This window comes from Mesoplodon bidens (assembly GCF_964165515.1).
Source record: "Mesoplodon bidens genome assembly, chromosome: 8".
NCBI classification, from domain to species: domain Eukaryota; kingdom Metazoa; phylum Chordata; class Mammalia; order Artiodactyla; family Ziphiidae; genus Mesoplodon; species Mesoplodon bidens.
The window spans coordinates 23542213-23559605 of record NC_138165.1 but is presented as its reverse complement, the minus strand read 5'-3'; the positions used below and the strand labels follow the sequence as shown (position 1 = coordinate 23559605).

Genomic DNA, 17393 nt, shown 5'->3' with positions numbered 1-17393 from the left:
AACGATTGCCATTCCTAGTATATCATTCAGCAAGTATTCATGTTTATGTCTATGTACATGTAAAGTATCTTAAATAAAAACATTTTAAAAAGCAAAAGATACAAATCCATTCTCTTTTTCTTTTGCATTTACTTTGAAAAATTCTTTTTTCACGTAATAGCTTAATTAATACATATATTCCTACTACATTTTAAGTGAATAATTTGTTTTATAAATAGGGAGACATCTGATCAGTGGGAAGAATACAAACTTGAAACCATGACATCAGAAAAGATCTGGGTTCAAAATACATCTCCATTGTTAATTAGCTGTAGAGAGACTGAGCAAGTCTGTTAGCCTCAGTTTCTCCTTTTCTAGAGCAGAAACATTAACACTTTCTCGTAGCACTGTTATGCAATTTAAATAATGTAGGAGAGTCTATAACAGTACCTAACTCAAAAACGCATAATCTTCAATGATACCTCAGTTATTCAGAGTGGATCTGAAACAAGCAGTGTTCTCAAATACCCACCGTATTAATATCAGGATTCAGGAATGAGAAATTGAATTCTCAGAATTCCCTAAATTACAAATTACTCTGTATTCTTCCTAATATTTTACATATTTCAAATAATAATGAATGATGTAACAAAGAGTGAATTGTTTTTCTGTGATATGAGTATACTAAAAGTTTAAAAGTTTTTTATTTAAAAAAGAGAATAATAGGGACTTCCCTAGTGGTGCAGTGGTTAAGAACCCACCTGCCAATGCAGGGGACACAGGTTCGAGCCCTGGCCCAGGAAGATCCCACATGCCGCAAAGCAACTAAGCCCACGCACCATAACTACTGAGCCTGTGCTCTAGAGCCCGCAAGCCACAACTACTGAGCCCGCATGCTGCAACTACTGAAGCCTGCGCGCCTAGAGCCCGTGCTCTGCAACAAGAGAAGCCCGCGCACCACAAGAGTAGCCCTGCTTGCTGCATATAGAGAAAGCCAGTGTGCAGCAATGAACACCCAACATAGCCAAAAATTTAAAAATAAAATAAATTAATTAAAATTAAAGAAATAAAAATTAAAAAGAGAATAATAAACACATGGTTGCTTATTTATTATGAATCAACATTATTTTGGCAATATTATATATTTTGAGAACATATAAAAATTATTTCTACCTGATATAGAATTTCATCATAGAGAATACTAAAAGGGAACACTAACACAAAATAAATGTCAATTTTTTTAATTTTGAAAGATAATTATACAATATTTAAATTATAACTCTTGAAATAAAATTTTAAAACACACAAAGCATTAATTGCCCTATCCAATATTCTTGATCCTTGTTTCATAACAAATATTCCAGATGTAGAAAAATGTCTTCTGTTTTGTACTGACTTTGGTCAAATTATTAAAAGAATCTTCAATTCACAGCTTTAGGGTACATGTTGCATTATTTAAACTCTTATTTTTTAAATGATGAAAATACTGTCTGCTTATCTGATTTTGTTTTGCTGTTGAAATCAATATTGTTTTTACTAATTCAGATTTTAAATCATTTTCTGATTTCATATAGGAGTATTCTACAATAACAGTAACACCTCTCTCAGCATTTCTTCTGTTAAAAGTATTTACAAAGACCTGTATGTAGCCTACAGTGAATATTCAAACACTGGAAAACACCAGCAGATATTACTGGGTAATATAAAAATGTAACATATGAAACTTCTAGTGAGGTTAACAGCCCCACACAGAATCACATGCTAAAATTGCCAATTTAAGGACTTATTTTGCTTCCAAAATTTATTTCATGGAATATCACTCACAGGATTTTATATAGAGTATTCTATATATATAAACTTATTAACATTTATTTGTAAGAATAAGTCACCATTAATAAGAGACAGGGCCCATAAACCAGACTTATGGCCACAAAAGCAAGACTGACTAATTAGATTGTGCCACTTCTCCTCTATGTGCTCCTGTCCTGTTGCCTGAAATGTCCACATTAACCTACAGCTCAGCATGTCAGCATTTCCTGCTCTTGCTTTCAACTGACACTAGTGGATTATTTTGAACCAGTAACATTTGTAGTGATTGTTAAGTTTTAATTCTCAGAGAATTATAATACTTCTTTCCCAGGTTCCCAATTTCTCAACCGATTTTCCTCAGGACTTGGAAAAATATAAATTGCCTGAGAAATGCCAGTAAGGAATTACCACATAGAAACACCTGTACTATTCTGAAAAATGCACAGCATTTTCATGAAGCCACTTAAAGAGGTCATTTTGACTCGAGTTTTGATGGATTTTGATTTTGAACTGTTTTGATGGGATGCTCATGGATACAAAGCGATTATCTATTGAATAGTGATATTTTTTAAACTAAAAGTTAAAAAAAAAAAATGTGAGTGGCAAAATGTACACAACCAGACTTGGGAGGTTTTTTAGGTAACTAAAGATTAATTCCTAGCTTTATTTTAGTAAGTAAATACTTACATTAAGTTCTTAGATTTAAAACATTGTTTTAAAATATTTAAAACATTGTTGTCACTCATTTTCCTTTCTAAGTAATTTAACTTTTTAATCAATTGATAATTCATGTTTATTGTTACAAATTACACTTTGACAAATTACAAATTACATTACAAATCTATCCAGATTAAAGAGAGGCATCCCTGAGGAAACCACCTTTAATAACACCTCAAGTAGTAAATACAATTTACATTCATTTTTTTAGTGAAAGAGAAGGGTTAGGAGTTGGGTACTTTTAAACTGATGGCTATTTTTCCTGCCGGCATTTTTAAAGCTATAAATGTAGAGTTAAACATCAAGGAACAAGATCAGTTTTGATTACATTTTGCTTTTGCTCAAAAGTAATGTCCCTTCTTTTTCCTCTCATTACCAGTACAATCATTAGCTAGCATTGTACTGCTTACAAATTCACCCTTAACACCTACTGTTCTAAACAAAGTATAACGCTACTACTCAAACAAAGCAGCTCTGTTAAGGGCTTGAGCAATAAACGCAAGGGACTAGTTCCCAACAGCAACAGTACTGAAACCAGAAACAATCAAGTCAATGCAAATTGTGTTCCCTAATTAACAAAATGAGTTAAAGCAGCCAACTTATTTTTCTTTAATCATACACTGCAAGAGAAATGCCATACTGAAGTATTCTGTAATATTGATGTCTCATGAACCATTTAGATATACAAAACTATTGAACCTTGAACTGAGCTTCCCAACTGTCAGACCTAGATGGAGCAGCGTTTACGCTGTGATTCCATCAAGGGCTATTAAAGAAGTAAATAGCTTGGTTTGCCCTGTCAAAGAATTTTCTAAGTCTGCTCTGTTACTCTACTGAGAGTTCTTCACCAATCATATGTTCTCTAAGATTCTGTTTTCTGTTCATGTGATGCCACTGACATTGAATCAGCTTCTCATCACTTAGAATTTTTTCATTTTCTTCTTTTTTTTTCTCTCTTTTTTCTTTTGTCTTCCTCCTTGTCTTTTCTACTTTAATCAATATTTCTCCATTTTGGTACAAGGCTTGGCTCTGATCAACACTACCAGCTCTTCTTTTTTTATCACACCAGCAAACCAAACCAATCATATCACAACTTCTATATTATTGAGAACCATCAGTATTTCCTCACTTTGAATTTCTGGCTGTTCCATAATGTGTAGAATGCCAGAAATATAGTAAGATACAATGGAAATATTTCTACGTTTCAATTTAGGACCATCAAAAATATCAATGCAATTTTGATAAATACCTCACTGAACACTGAAGAGGCATCAAATAAAAAAGATAAGGAATCCTTTCAGAATTAAGGTTTCTTTATTTTTCAGTTACTTAAATCCCTCAGGACCAGTGTCTTTTCTTACCAATTCACAGAACAATTTTTAACATTAATCTTAACCTTCAGAATTTTTATTAGTTTCATCCATAATTGTTACTCATTATGTTAGACTAAAATACATTAAATTGATTTTGCATCTGATTAAATTTCATTAAGTTTCCATATAACATGATACTCCTATCAATTATCATTTTTATACTTCAAAAATAATTATATGAAAGAAGTATATGTAAATTCAAGCCAAACACCAAGTTCAACCCACTTATTAAAAACTATTACATATCAACCTCTAAACATCTAGAGTCCTTCCTCTCTCTTGATCCTCCTCTTTCCAACCCATCTGAAGGATGCATTTAACTGGCCCCACAACAGACACCCATGTGATCAGAACTGCTGATAGAAAATGAAAGAAACCAAAGAAAAAATACTTTGTCTTTCTCTCTCCCCAGTTTTCTTCGGCTTTTTTTTTTTTTTTTTTGCATGTTAAATTTGTTTTTTACAACCAATCTTCTTGATTCCCTCTCTCCTCGCCTTATTATGTCAAGAAAATCTGAGAACTGACATATGATGTTTGGTCTTTTTTTGGCCCTAATAATAAATCTGGATACCCACCTTTTTACCACTCTGCCTCATTTAATCCTCCAAAATGATTCATTTACTTACTTCTCAGCTTCCAATTGACATAGACACTCAGGCTCTCAAAAGTTCACCTAACTACTTTTTCCTGTCGATCGTTATTAACTAGCAAAAATATTCATAACTTAGCTTCACCATTAAACTGTTATCTAAAAGCATACTTGTTCCTTGGAGAGTCATTACTTACAACATATAAACATTAATTATTCAGTTCTTAATTTATTATTTTTATATAAATTAACTTAAATAAAGTTAACTTACTATTTTCTTCTTCTGGGATTTTAAATCATCCAATGCTTCATCTAGAAAACAAGATTTAAACCAAAACTAAATCAGATATTAAGATATTTAAGATACAAAAAAAAAAATCATGTCAAATGATATACATTAAGCAACTGCAAGAAAACAGTCTCATTTTAGAATTTCTCACAGATGTGTACAGACAGAAGTCATCTCAATTTTTACCCATATATATTTTATATGTTTGCTTATATTATATATTACAAGCTCAGGAGGGGAAAAAATGGACTTTACATAGAATAAAACACGTTTCCAAATTTTAAAAGATACATATTTTTTAAATGTTTTCAGAAATATTACTATTATTTCTCCTTCCTTTCAACATCCCACCCATGTTAATTTACAAAATTAAAACCAATTCTCTTTTTATACATTGGTAATAAAAATGTTCTCTTTATTTATGAAGAAAGAAGTACATATTTTATTAAGTTATTTGATCTTCAAGATATTGAGCACTAATAGAGAAAACCTTTGAAAATCTATAGTATTATATACCTGAGGAGGGACTTGGAAAGGAAGAGGATACTAATTACTTTTCAAAATTAAACTTTTCCAAGATTTGCCTGTTTAGTTAGGTTGCACTGGTGGAACATAAAGAATCATTTCAAAGAATATAATTTATGAATGTCAATATCTGCTTTATAAATTTATTTTAGATTTCTAGTTTTTCTCTAGAAATACTGAACTAGTATAAATAGGAATACTATTCCAGCTGGAAAGAAGACTTATAACTTGATTTAAACATTTTACCAAGTAGAATTTAAATAATTGTTCTTAATGTTTAATTAAATTTACAAATAAAATTATTATCTTTTATTTGAAGTTCTGGAGTAGCAAACATCTGAATACCCAATTCAAATAATACTATTTACGTAAAAATCCAAAGAAATACAAACTTATGAAAAGATGATTTTACTATATATTTTTTTCAAAGTGTTCTAGCAGACTTATTACTCAAAGGGGAAAAAAACTGCTGACATCTTTAAAGAGAATAGTCATCTTTAGTTAGATAAGACCAAGCCAAATATCTAACCTTTAATGCAGAGACCAGCAATCTTTTTCTATAAAGGGCCAGACAGTAAATATTTTAGGCTTTATGGGCCAAAAGTCAAAATTAGGTAAGCACTTTTAAAGGAGTAAACAAATTTCCACAAAACTTTCATTGACATAATTCAAATATAATAATAATTGAGTTCAATTTTTTGTAACATAGGTCTACCAATGAAAAGAATGGAATCTGGAGGGGTAGGTGGGGGATAACATTTCACTTAATTGAGATTCAAAATTAGTGTCCCCCATCCTCAAAATTGATCACATATGTCAATCTGTTAGTTTATCTGTAATGAAATTTCACACATTTTCTTTTTGAAAAATTTTTTTCACACAGATACGTGCTGCTAAATATTGAAATCAATCCACAATCACATGATTTTAATTGAGCATATTCATTGTGTGAAAGGCATTTATAAAATTCTTTAGATTCTTCTCTTGATATTTGCCTTTTATCATGTCATTGCAAATTAATCACTTCCAGTTAAATGGATTTTTTTTTTTTTTTTTTTTTTTTGCGGTATGTGGGCCTCTCACCGCTGCGGCCTCTCCCGCCGCGGAGCACAGGCTCTGGATGCACAGGCCCAGCGGCCATGGCCCACGGGCCCAGCCGCTCCGCGGCATGCGGGATCCTCCCAGACTGGGGCACGAACCCGCCTCCCCTGCATCGGCAGGCGGACCCCCAACCACTGCGCCACCAGGGAAGCCCAGTTAAATGGATTTTGAAATACGGAAATTTCCTTTGTACTTGCATGAGGTCTGAAAAACACTGCTGGAATCGCAGTTTGAGCTCAGATAATGTATCTGCTGCAAATCGAGGTGGGAATGGAGATCTTGTTTCTTAACTTCTCATAGCACTTTTTAAAAAATTACCTTTCGTCATTAAATTGTTATTTGCTTTTCTAAATCACTTTATAGCAGTATAGGTTTCACATATAAGGACTGTTTTGTCTTGTACTCTTAGGTTGAATTCATTAAGAACCATTATCAAGTCTGCAGCAAAATCTAATTTCCAAAGCCAGTTCATTCATAATGGTTGAAGGTGGTTCTTCTCATTCAGAAACATTTTAGTCTTGGCTCTGAGCTCAAAACATCACAATAAAACTTTACTACTACTACTAATCCATCCAACTGCTTGTATTTCTGATAAAAGTTCGCATAACTGATGATGATTAAGTCCATGAGAGCAAATGAAGTTCCCCATTGACAATACTCGTTCAGTAACACATGATAGGTTCAAATATGCTCTGCAAGTACCTGCTGTTGAGTAACACAGTGGATAACCACAGAATTTAAACACCTTACAGTTTCATGAGCTTTGTAAATTAATCCACTAAGCCTCTTTCTGCTTCACATATATTTTTACCACCAATAGTTGTAAATACATCTCAGTAGATTCCACTTCAGCTTGTACTAAATTAGTGTTTTTTCAACTTCTTTAAAAATATTCTCTCCCAGAGTGTTCTACACAGACTGTTCACAGAGGCTAATTCTTTAGTCACTTCAAGTTCAGTATTGACTCCTGAAATAAATTACAATTGAGCTGTATCAGTAACATCTGTCAACTCATCAAGAGTCAATGACAGGTAGGGGTAAAACGGGAATAAAGACACAGACCTACTAGAGAATGGACTTGAGGATATGGGGAGGGGGAAGGGTAAGCTGTGACAAAGCGAAAGAGAGGCATGGACATATATACACTACCAAACGTAAGGTAGATAGCTAGTGGGAAGCAGCCGCAGAGCACAGGGAGATCAGCTCGGTGCTTTGTGACCGCCTGGAGGGGTGGGATGGGGAGGGTGGGAGGGAGGGAGATGCATGAGGGAAGGGATGTGGGAACAGATGTATATGTATGACTGATTCACTTTGTTATAAAGCAGAAACTAAAAAAAAGAAAGAAAGAAAGAAAAAATAAATAAATAAAAGAGACCTTGTATTTAAAGATTAAAAAAAAAAAAAAAAAAAAAGGAGTCAATGACAGGGAATTCCCTGGCACTCCAGTGGTTAGCACTCGGCACTTTCACTGTGGTGGCCCGTGTTCAATCCCTGGTCAGGAAACTAAGATCCTGCAAGCCTCGCAGCATGGCCAAAAAACAGAAAAAAAGAGCCAACGACAATCACTTGAAATAATTTTTTTTAATGAACTTGTTTTTAAGTTAACTATGTTGCTTCCAGTGTTCTTAATTCTTCAAGCAATTGTTCTTGCTAAAAAGGCTACTAGCCAAGCAAGTATTTTCTCTAAACACATTTTTTCAGCTGCTGCAATTACACAATTTAATTAACTCAGCATTGGTAAATAGCTTTCTTTGCTTCACTAATAAGCCACTCAGAAACTTACTTTGAAGTTCCATTTTCACTTTTTATTTTTATGAAGAAATTCTGCTATGATGAGATATTCCATTTTAAATGTTCTAATTTTTCTAACATTGCTTTTCTGTGCATTGGGAGTATCATGATGAGTACTTAGCATGATAGTCAATGTATATGTGTATTCTTTTAGTACAATGGCATTCCATAATAAGCATAATGCTTTGTGTTTTGATAATAAAATAGTCCACAATCCATTGTGCCTTAAAAGTGCAACATTCAAAGTCCAATTTTCTCTTGTTTTTACATCATAATGAGTGTATAATAAATAAAATAGTTGCAATACAGCAATATAAATGGCACGTGAAATGCTGTCAAGTTATAACGGTGTCACTGTGATTTGTTGTGCATCCTACAATAGGCTGAAATGTTGACAGCACCATACAGTCTGTCACAACTACTCAATTCTGCCATCATTGAATGAAAGCAGCTACAGATAACATATAAATGAATGGACATGGCTGTGTTCCAATAAAACAGAAATTTGAACTTCATTCAAATTTAACATGTCACAAAATATTACTCTTTGAATTTTTTCAATAATTTAAAAATGTAAAAACCATTGTTAGCTCATGAGATGTACAAGGTGGTGGGCAGGACTTGGCTCACCAAGTCCAAGTCCTTGGCTGTAGTTTGCCAATCCTTACTTGAAACTATACTAGGTCCAACTTGTAAAACAAAGGAAATACAACTAACAGAGAACAAAAAGCAAGACATGATCAGTAGCTTCAGACTTAAAAAAAAAATATATATATATATATACACACACATATATATATACATATGGTACCTAACTTTATGCTAAAAAGAAGTGTAAGACTGCAAGACAATCTCTTATGAAGTCTATTTTATCTCCATGCAATACCTACGCAAATGAATTCGTACAATTTTTTTAAATGAAAGGATCCATAAAATAAAATTTTAAAGCAAAAAAACTCCTTTATATAATAAGCATGTCCTAATGTGCCTACTTGCAAGTCAAAATATTCACACATTTTCCTTAGAGAAGTGTTTCCAAGGGCTCTTTTAAAATAAATTTTCTTATATTTTTCACTATTTTGTTAGTTCCATGAGGTCAAAGATCATATTTGTTTTAAACTTCTTCCTGTCTTCCCGGCATCTACTATATTACTAAATATCACCAGAAACAATGCCATAAGCTTAATTTCTCTAATCTGATTAAAAGTATCAATATTTTTTAAAACCACAGCAAACATCATACTTAATGGTAAAAATTAAAAGCTTTTCCACCAAAATCAGGTGCTAGACAAAGATACCTGCTATTCCCACTTCAACTCAATATTATACTGGGTCCTAACCCATTAAACAAGGCAAGAAAAATTTTAAAGGCAAGAAAAATAAAAAATAATAGGAATTGGAAAAGAAAAATCAGTACCATCAGCCCACATGTATGTAACACTTTACAGTTTTTATATGCTTTCACACATAATATTATCAGTTAAAACTCATAACAGTCTTGCCAAAACAAATATTTGTTTCTAGTTTATAAACTAGCAAACTGAGGTTCAGAGGACTTAAACTTATTTGTAGGACAAAAAGATGGCTAATGTGGCTGGAGCAAAGGTGAAAAAAGGAGAGTGGAAAGAGATGAAGTTAGAGAAATAGACATAAGCCAGAAAGTTGGGGTTAAGGTCAGATTTTACTCTGGTTGCAATGGGAAGCCACTAGAAGAATTTAAGTAGGAGAGATACAAGATCTGATTTATACCTTAAAAATAGACTAGTTGGGAAACCACTGCAATAGTGCCAGCAACAGATGATGATGACCTGAATTAGAATTGTAGTAGTAGTAAAGAAAGTTAGAAGTGGTCATATTCAAGATAATTTTGGAGGTAAAAATGAGAGAACTTTGAAGGGGAGGGAGAAATGCATTGTAAGTTAAAGGGAATATGGAGTCAGGATGCGATTTTTCCCCCAGATGATTGTATTGAGACAGGATTATATGCCAAATAGGGACAAGCTAATACAAATAGATAATGCAAAAGAGATGCAGGTAGGGATAACTGTAAGAGCAAAGTTCATGAGATGGTCAGAGTATCTAGAATCCAGAGCATAAATGAAAGGCTTAGCCAGAGATGGGATCAAGGTCGGTCTTCCAAATTACCATGATGGATGACAGCATACTGAGTAACAGATGGGGCTCACTTTATGTTTTTGGTGGTGGAGATAGCGCTCACCTGTGTACATCTATTTTCTTCATGAAGTGAGACTATCAGGTCAGAGTGGCCAGGTAGATTTTGTGAAGTTCTGTTTATTTGTGGCTTCTGAATTTTTATTTGGTTGGTTGGTTTTATTTTGGTTTGGTTTGGTTTTGGTTTGCGGGTTTTGGTATGGTGGTGGGTATTAGTGATTTGAGGAGAAATACAGGGTCAAATAATACTCTCAAAGAGAAAAAAGTAAATTTATTAGGGAACTATAATAGGGTTGTATAGCAGTGTTGAGTGTACATTTGATATTTGCAATCATAGATTTAAAGTGAGTCTAGTCAGCATGTTGTATGATTTTCCTCTAACAAATTTAGCTTTCCTGATGCAGATACAGACTAAGCATATAAATGTTTTTAACCAGGATATGGTTTTGCCAGTCACAGATTAAGCATATAACTGTATTTAAACAAGGTATGGTTTGCCAGACAAGTAGAATGGGAAAGAGAGGCAAAGGAGTCAAGGGTGTCTAAAAGGGATGGTCATTGGTCTAGATCACAGAACCTTAACTGGGTCAAAGATAGGTCATACATGAGGAGGGCAGTTTGAAAGTCATGTATCTGTGTGAACCTTGCTTGGATCGTGAGTCAAACAAACAAAATATTTTTTAAAGCAAATGACATTTGTAAGATAACAGGAAATTTATTATTTTTATATTTAATATTTTATAATTTTAAGAATTCTTTTTTAAGTATAATGTACATTGTTTACACACTTTTTAAATACATTATGGATAGATATATCTGGGATATACTTCAAAATAACAGAGATGGAGAAGTGGGTAGGGGTAAAAATGAAATAAGATTGACCAGGAGTTGATGATTGTTTAGGTTGTGTGATAGGTAATATGAGTGTTCATTATACTATTCAGTCTATTTTTGTATGTGCTTGAAACATTCTATAATGAAAAGTTAAAACAAGAAAAAAAAATCACACGTAAAGTTCATTTAAAATGAAATTTGCATATCTTGGGTTAATTATAACTCATAGTTTTAAGACCTGAATATCTTTAAAATCTGCACATATACAGAATACAGGAAAATTGTCAAAATTTACATACTTCAATAAAAACAAAAGCCTAGGGGCTGTGAGCCTGAAGAGAATGATGCAATTAATAGAATAAATCAAAAGATGTTTAACTATATTTTACTCCATAATAACGTTTTCTACAAAGATAATTTAATAAATATAATTTCTCTTCATTTAAAGAAATGAATTGCTTTGTGTATTGTGTAAAAAAAAAATTCTAAATGGACAAGACAGAAATAACACAACTGAAAAACAGAACCAGTTTGATCATTCATAACCTTTCTTACACTTTACAGTAAACAGCTCTTCAATATTTACCACATGTCATTTCAATATACCATTTCACAACCTGTTATTCAATTACAAATTAATGCACCATAAGATGGATTTTTTAATGTATTTATAAAAACTTCAAAATTAAACTTACTATTTCTTTCTGTTCTCTTGGAAAAGAAGAAAATAAGCACCGTTCTTATGCTCCAAATGCTGTAGAACAAGCAAAATTCAGAAACAAAAACCATCATTAGGATACATGAATTAGAAGCCACATAAAATGAAAACAAACACACATTTCCAATTACAGTTAGGGACATTGTATCCCTTTGTATTTTGAAAATCAAAAAGCACTCCTTTCTTTCAGAAGCCACCAGAAGTCTACCTGTGCTTTCAAAGGAGGAGTTCTCAATCTAAAATCCATGGATCTCCTGAGGGTCCCTCCATATTGTGAAACTGCCTTTCTGTGCATAAGTGCATTTCTCTGGAGAGACCATTACCCTCATCATTCTCAAAGAAGTCTATGAATCCTCCAAAAGATTAAGAACAAATTATAAAATTCCTTCTTACTAGGTAAGCATCAACTCTAAAACTTTATCTATTCCCATACGTTAGGGAAAAACACGTTTTACAAATCCAAACCATCATACAAATGTAAGTTGCTACTCCTTCCCTGTTATTTTTATTTATTTATTTATTTATTTATTTATTTTGCAGTACGTGGGCCTCTCACTGTTGTGGCCTCTCCCGTTGCGGAGCACAGGCTCCAGACGCGCAGGCTCAGTGGTCATGGCTCACAGGCCTAGCCGCTCCACGGCATGTGGGATCTTCCCAGACCGGGGCAGGAACCCGTGTCCCCTGCATCAGCAGGCGGACTCTCAACCACTGCGCCACCAGGGAAGCCCCTTCCTTGTTATTTAATATTAGAGGGATTTTCTCTACTAAATAGGATAAGCTATCTGGAGAAAAAATAAAATCTTACCATCAAGTAAATAACTGATAAGTAAATTTAGCGAAACATCGCCTTTCAAAGATTTTATGAAGGTAATTCTTTAGGCCTTGCATTAGTAAGTCGTCAAATGATACTAAAAGAATTAAGGGCTTCCCTGGTGGCGCAGTGGTTGAGAGTCCGCCTGCCGATGCAGGGGACACGGGTTCGTGCCCCGGTCCGGGAGGATCCCACATGGCGCGGAGCGGCTGGGCCCGTGAGCCATGGCCACTGAGCCTGCACGTCCGGAGCCTGTGCTCTGCAACGGGAGAGGCCACAACAGTGAGAGGCCCGCGTACCGCAAAAAAAAAAAAAAAAAAAAAGAATTAAAAGAGGGCTTCCCTGGTGGCGCAGTGGTTGAGAGTCCGCCTGCCGATGCAGGGGACACGGGTTCATGCCTCGGTCCGGGAAGATCCCACGTGCCGCGAAGCGGCTATGCCCGTGAGCCATGGCCGCTGAGCCTGCGCATCCGGAGCCTGTGCTCCGCAACGGAAGAGGCCACAACAGTGAGAGCCCGCGTACCGCAAAAAAAAAAAAAAAAAAAAAAAAGAATTAAAAGAAAATCAAAGAATGATCCTAATCACAAACTTGTCCAGGTCATCTCTTAAATTCAATGTAAATAAAACAAAAATCCCTTCTCCATAGAACATGGCCCAATAAGTATACAAACATTATCCATCATTTTATAAAAGAAATACATTGTATCTAAATGCAAATTCAGATAATAGGTATGAAAATTAGTTCTTCACTCTGAAATATATCATTGCTATTCTTAGGAATTAGCCTGCAAGGTCATCACCAGTGAACCCTGTCTCCTGGTATTCATAACTTTGTGTAGTTCTCTCTCACCAGTGTTGGTCTGTGTGACCAATAGCATGTCACTTCAAGATTAGGTTATAAAAATATGCAGTTTCCATCTCAGGCCTCTTCTTCTGCTTGCTTTCTTTCTCTCTCTTGGATTACTCCCTCTGAGAGAAGTCAGCTGCTATGACATGAGGATATTCAGGGAACTCTATAGAAAAGCCCATTTGGTGAGGAACAGAGGTCTTTGGCAAACAGCCAGTGAGGAGCTGATGCCTGCCAACAACTGCATGTGTGAGCTTAGAAGTAAATTCTCCAGCCTTAGGTAAGCCTTGAGATGACTATAGGCCCAGCCAATAGCTTAACTGCAATTTATATATGAAAAAAGACCCTGGGCCAGAACCATCAGCTAAGTTGCTCCCATTTTCTGTCCCTGAAGAACTGTGAGAGAGAATAAACATTTGTTGTTTTAAGCTACTAAGCTCTGGGGCAACTTGCTACATAGCAATAGATAACTTGTACATGTTCTGGGGGTTGTTTGTTTGTTTGTTTTTGGCTGCATTGGGTTTTCATTGCTGCACACGGGCTTTCTCTAGTTGCAGTGAGCAGAGGCTACTCTTTGTTGTGGTGCGCAGGCTTCTCATTGCAGTGGCTTCTCTTGCTGTGGAGCACAGGCTCTAGGCACACGGGCTTCAGTAGTTGTGGTGCGTGGGCTCAGTAGTTGTGGCTCGTGGGTTCTAGAGTGCAGGCTCAGTAGTTGTGGTGCACGGACTTAGTTGCTCCTTGGCATGTGGGATCTTCCTGGACCAGGGCTCCAACCCGTGTCCCCTGCATTGGCAGGCGGGTTCTTAACCATTGCGCCACCAGGGAAGCCCCTACATGTTTTTTACATGGTGATGATTTATTTTTATGATATGAAAATACCAAAATAACCAGTATCAGATTCCTACATGGTACTTGGACAACTATCTAAGCACTAAAAAAAGACACTGGGCGTTGTCCTTATCAAGGGAAGGGAGATGAGAAAAGAGGTTAAACATACAGCTCACAACCCTAAATGATCCTACAACAGTAGAAAAGTCCCATAATATTTCCCCACTGCAAACCCCCTGAAACAGTGGCAAGCTGAGAGAGATGATTTAGGAAAAAAAGTATAGGGAAAGAAAACTGAGAACACAAGAGAAGGAGTTGCAGAGATAATGACTAAAATTCTGAAGAAAATCAGTAAATTTTCTTAAATAGTAGATTTTTTTAAAGCATATATAATTTTCAAAGTATAAAAAGTACAAGAATGGAAATATACTCCCTTACTTCACAATAAAACTCACTAACTTCCCTTTGTGGACAACAAATTCTTCTTTTGGTTTTTATCAGAACTACTGGTGGAGAAAATAGGCTATCAAATAATACACATTTCTAAGTGTCAAGCCTTCAAGACTTGAAAAGGTAGAATATAATAGAGTTAGTTATTCCTTAAGGCTAAATTAAATGAAATTCTTTTACATAATTCTTTAAAATAAAATTTAGGAAAAGAATTAAAGTACTTCAGGAATATGTGTTCTACTTATCCCAACAGAGATGTTGCTCTCCCAATAATTAAATATAATTTATGAAAATACAGCAACATGTTTTGTGAAGATATAAAAGATATTACTATTGACTCCTACTTTGAGAATACTGGCATAATCTCCATTTCCCCCTTCTCTTCTTAGAAATCATCCAAACAGGAAGGAGACAAAAACAAAAACACAAATTCCTTTTCTGATAAAATTAAGATAAGCTAAAACTCAATCCTCAAAATATGTGTAAGTGTTCCCCAAAACAATGGAGATCATGCAGGGGCTCAAAAGAGTAAAAGCAGAGAAGGAAAACTGCTTATCTCACTAAAAGGTAGGAAGATAAACTTCTCAAAGTGTAAAGCCTAAAACTCATGTTTATTACAGTGAGAATAAGATACACATGCTACAGGCAGAAACTCCTAAGTTTGGTTCCAACAATGAAACAGAAAAGGCAGGGCTTAAAGAGAAATCATTCAGAAATGCCTTATTTACAAAGAATATTCTGTTTCTATGGCAGCAGGGGAGAAAAGTTTTGTACTATGAAAAATTTTATACACAGTTGCCTAACCCTGTTGGCTGGAGAAGGATAAAAGCTGAACAAACTAACACACTAAATCCTGGATCGTAAGGAAAATTCTAGATAGCCTAAATGTAGGAAGACTTGCCTCTATACTCTCACATAAACCTCTTACAAATAACTGGGCCAAAGCAAAGGAAACATACCACATAGCTAGAGATTTTCTATTTAAGGTATAAAAACCAAAAGCAAAATAGAAAATTAGTTTCAAAACTTAGACCAACATCTTTCATCTCAATGAATGTAAACGAGCTAAACTCACTAGAGCAAAAGAAAAAGACTTTCAGACTGGATCATAAAATAAAAACCAACCCTTTAATGTAAACTGACACCTAAAACTGTTTTTGAAGGTTGAAAATAAAACAATGAGCGAAAAATATAGTAGGCAAATACACACAAAATAAAGGTTGTGATCTTAATATGCCCCAAGACTGAATTCAAGACTACACCCCCACCAAAAAAAGCTTTAAACTAGAAAAAGAAGGTCATTTTATAGTATTAAAAAGGATGCAGTTTCTTTCCAACAAATAGAGCTGGAGCAACTGCACATCCACGGCAGAAGAAAGAAAGAGAGATAGAGAGGGAGGGAGGGAGGGAGGGAGGAAGGGAGGAAGGAAGGAAGGAAGGAAGGATGGATCTCAATGTGAACCTCACATCTTCTATAAAAAATTGGCTCAAAATGGCTTATGAACTTAAATGTAAAATGTTAGAAGGAAAAAAGCATAGCAAAAAAAATAAAGAAGAAAATCTTCAGGACCTAGAGATACAGAGGGGTTCTTAACAACAAAAGCACAATCCATAAAATGAAAATTTTAAATAATAAATTTGGCTCTGTGAAAAACCCTTTATAAGGATGAAAACCCAAATTACAGACTGAAAAAATATATCTGCAAACCATATATCCAGCAAAGAACTTGTATCTACAATATATAAAGAACTCTCAAAACTCAACAGTAGGGCTTCCCTGGTGGCGCAGTGGTTGAGAGTCCGCCTGCCGATGCAGGGGACATGGGTTCGTGCCCCAGTCCGGGAAGATCCCACGTGCCGCAGAGCGGCTGGGCCCGTGAGCCATGGCCGCTGGGCCTGCGGGTCCGGAGGCTGTGCTCCTCAACGGGAGAGGCCACGACAGTGAGAGGCCCGCGTACCGCAAAAAAAAAAAAACTCAACAGTAAAAAGACTAATTATCCAATTAGAAAATTAGACAGCAGACCTGAACAGACATTTCAATGAAGAAAAGATACAGATGGAAAATAAGCACATGAAAAGATGTTCAGCATCACAGCCATCAGGGAAATGTAAATTAAAATCACAATGAGCTATCAATACACACCTATCGGAATGATCAAATCTGAAAATAGTGATAATACCAAATGTTGCCAAGGATGCAGAGAAACAAGATCACTCAAACATCACTAGTGGAAATATAAAATGGTACCTCTACTCTGAAAAAAAGTTTAGCAGTTTCTTATAAAAGTAAACATGTACTTACAAGCATCTCAGAATATTACACTCTTGGGCATATACCCCAGAGAAATAAAAACTTACATTCAGACAAAAACCTGTACACAAATACTCATGGCAGTCTCATTTGTTAGAGCCAGAAACTGGAAACCATCCTAATGTCCTTTAACAGGTGTTTGGCTAAACAAACTGTGCTACATTAATGCCATGAAATATTACTCAGCAATAAAAAGTGATTACTGTTACACTTAACATCTTGGATGTATCTCAAGAATATGCTAAGTTTA

The 17393-nt window shown here is 35.0% G+C and overlaps 1 protein-coding gene across 2 annotated transcripts in view; it reads right to left on the bottom strand.

The window, feature by feature from the left end:
• Positions 1–17393, bottom strand: part of LNPK (lunapark, ER junction formation factor) — an 84278-nt gene that overhangs the window by 49668 nt on the left and 17217 nt on the right. For both annotated transcript variants that reach the window (XM_081241779.1, XM_081241780.1), the window contains exons 5-6: positions 11875–11933; positions 4739–4779 (exon numbers count right to left, since the gene is read on the bottom strand). In XM_081241779.1, the coding sequence (XP_081097905.1) occupies positions 4739–4779; positions 11875–11933 (100 nt within the window). The remainder of the gene's footprint in view (positions 1–4738; positions 4780–11874; positions 11934–17393) is intronic.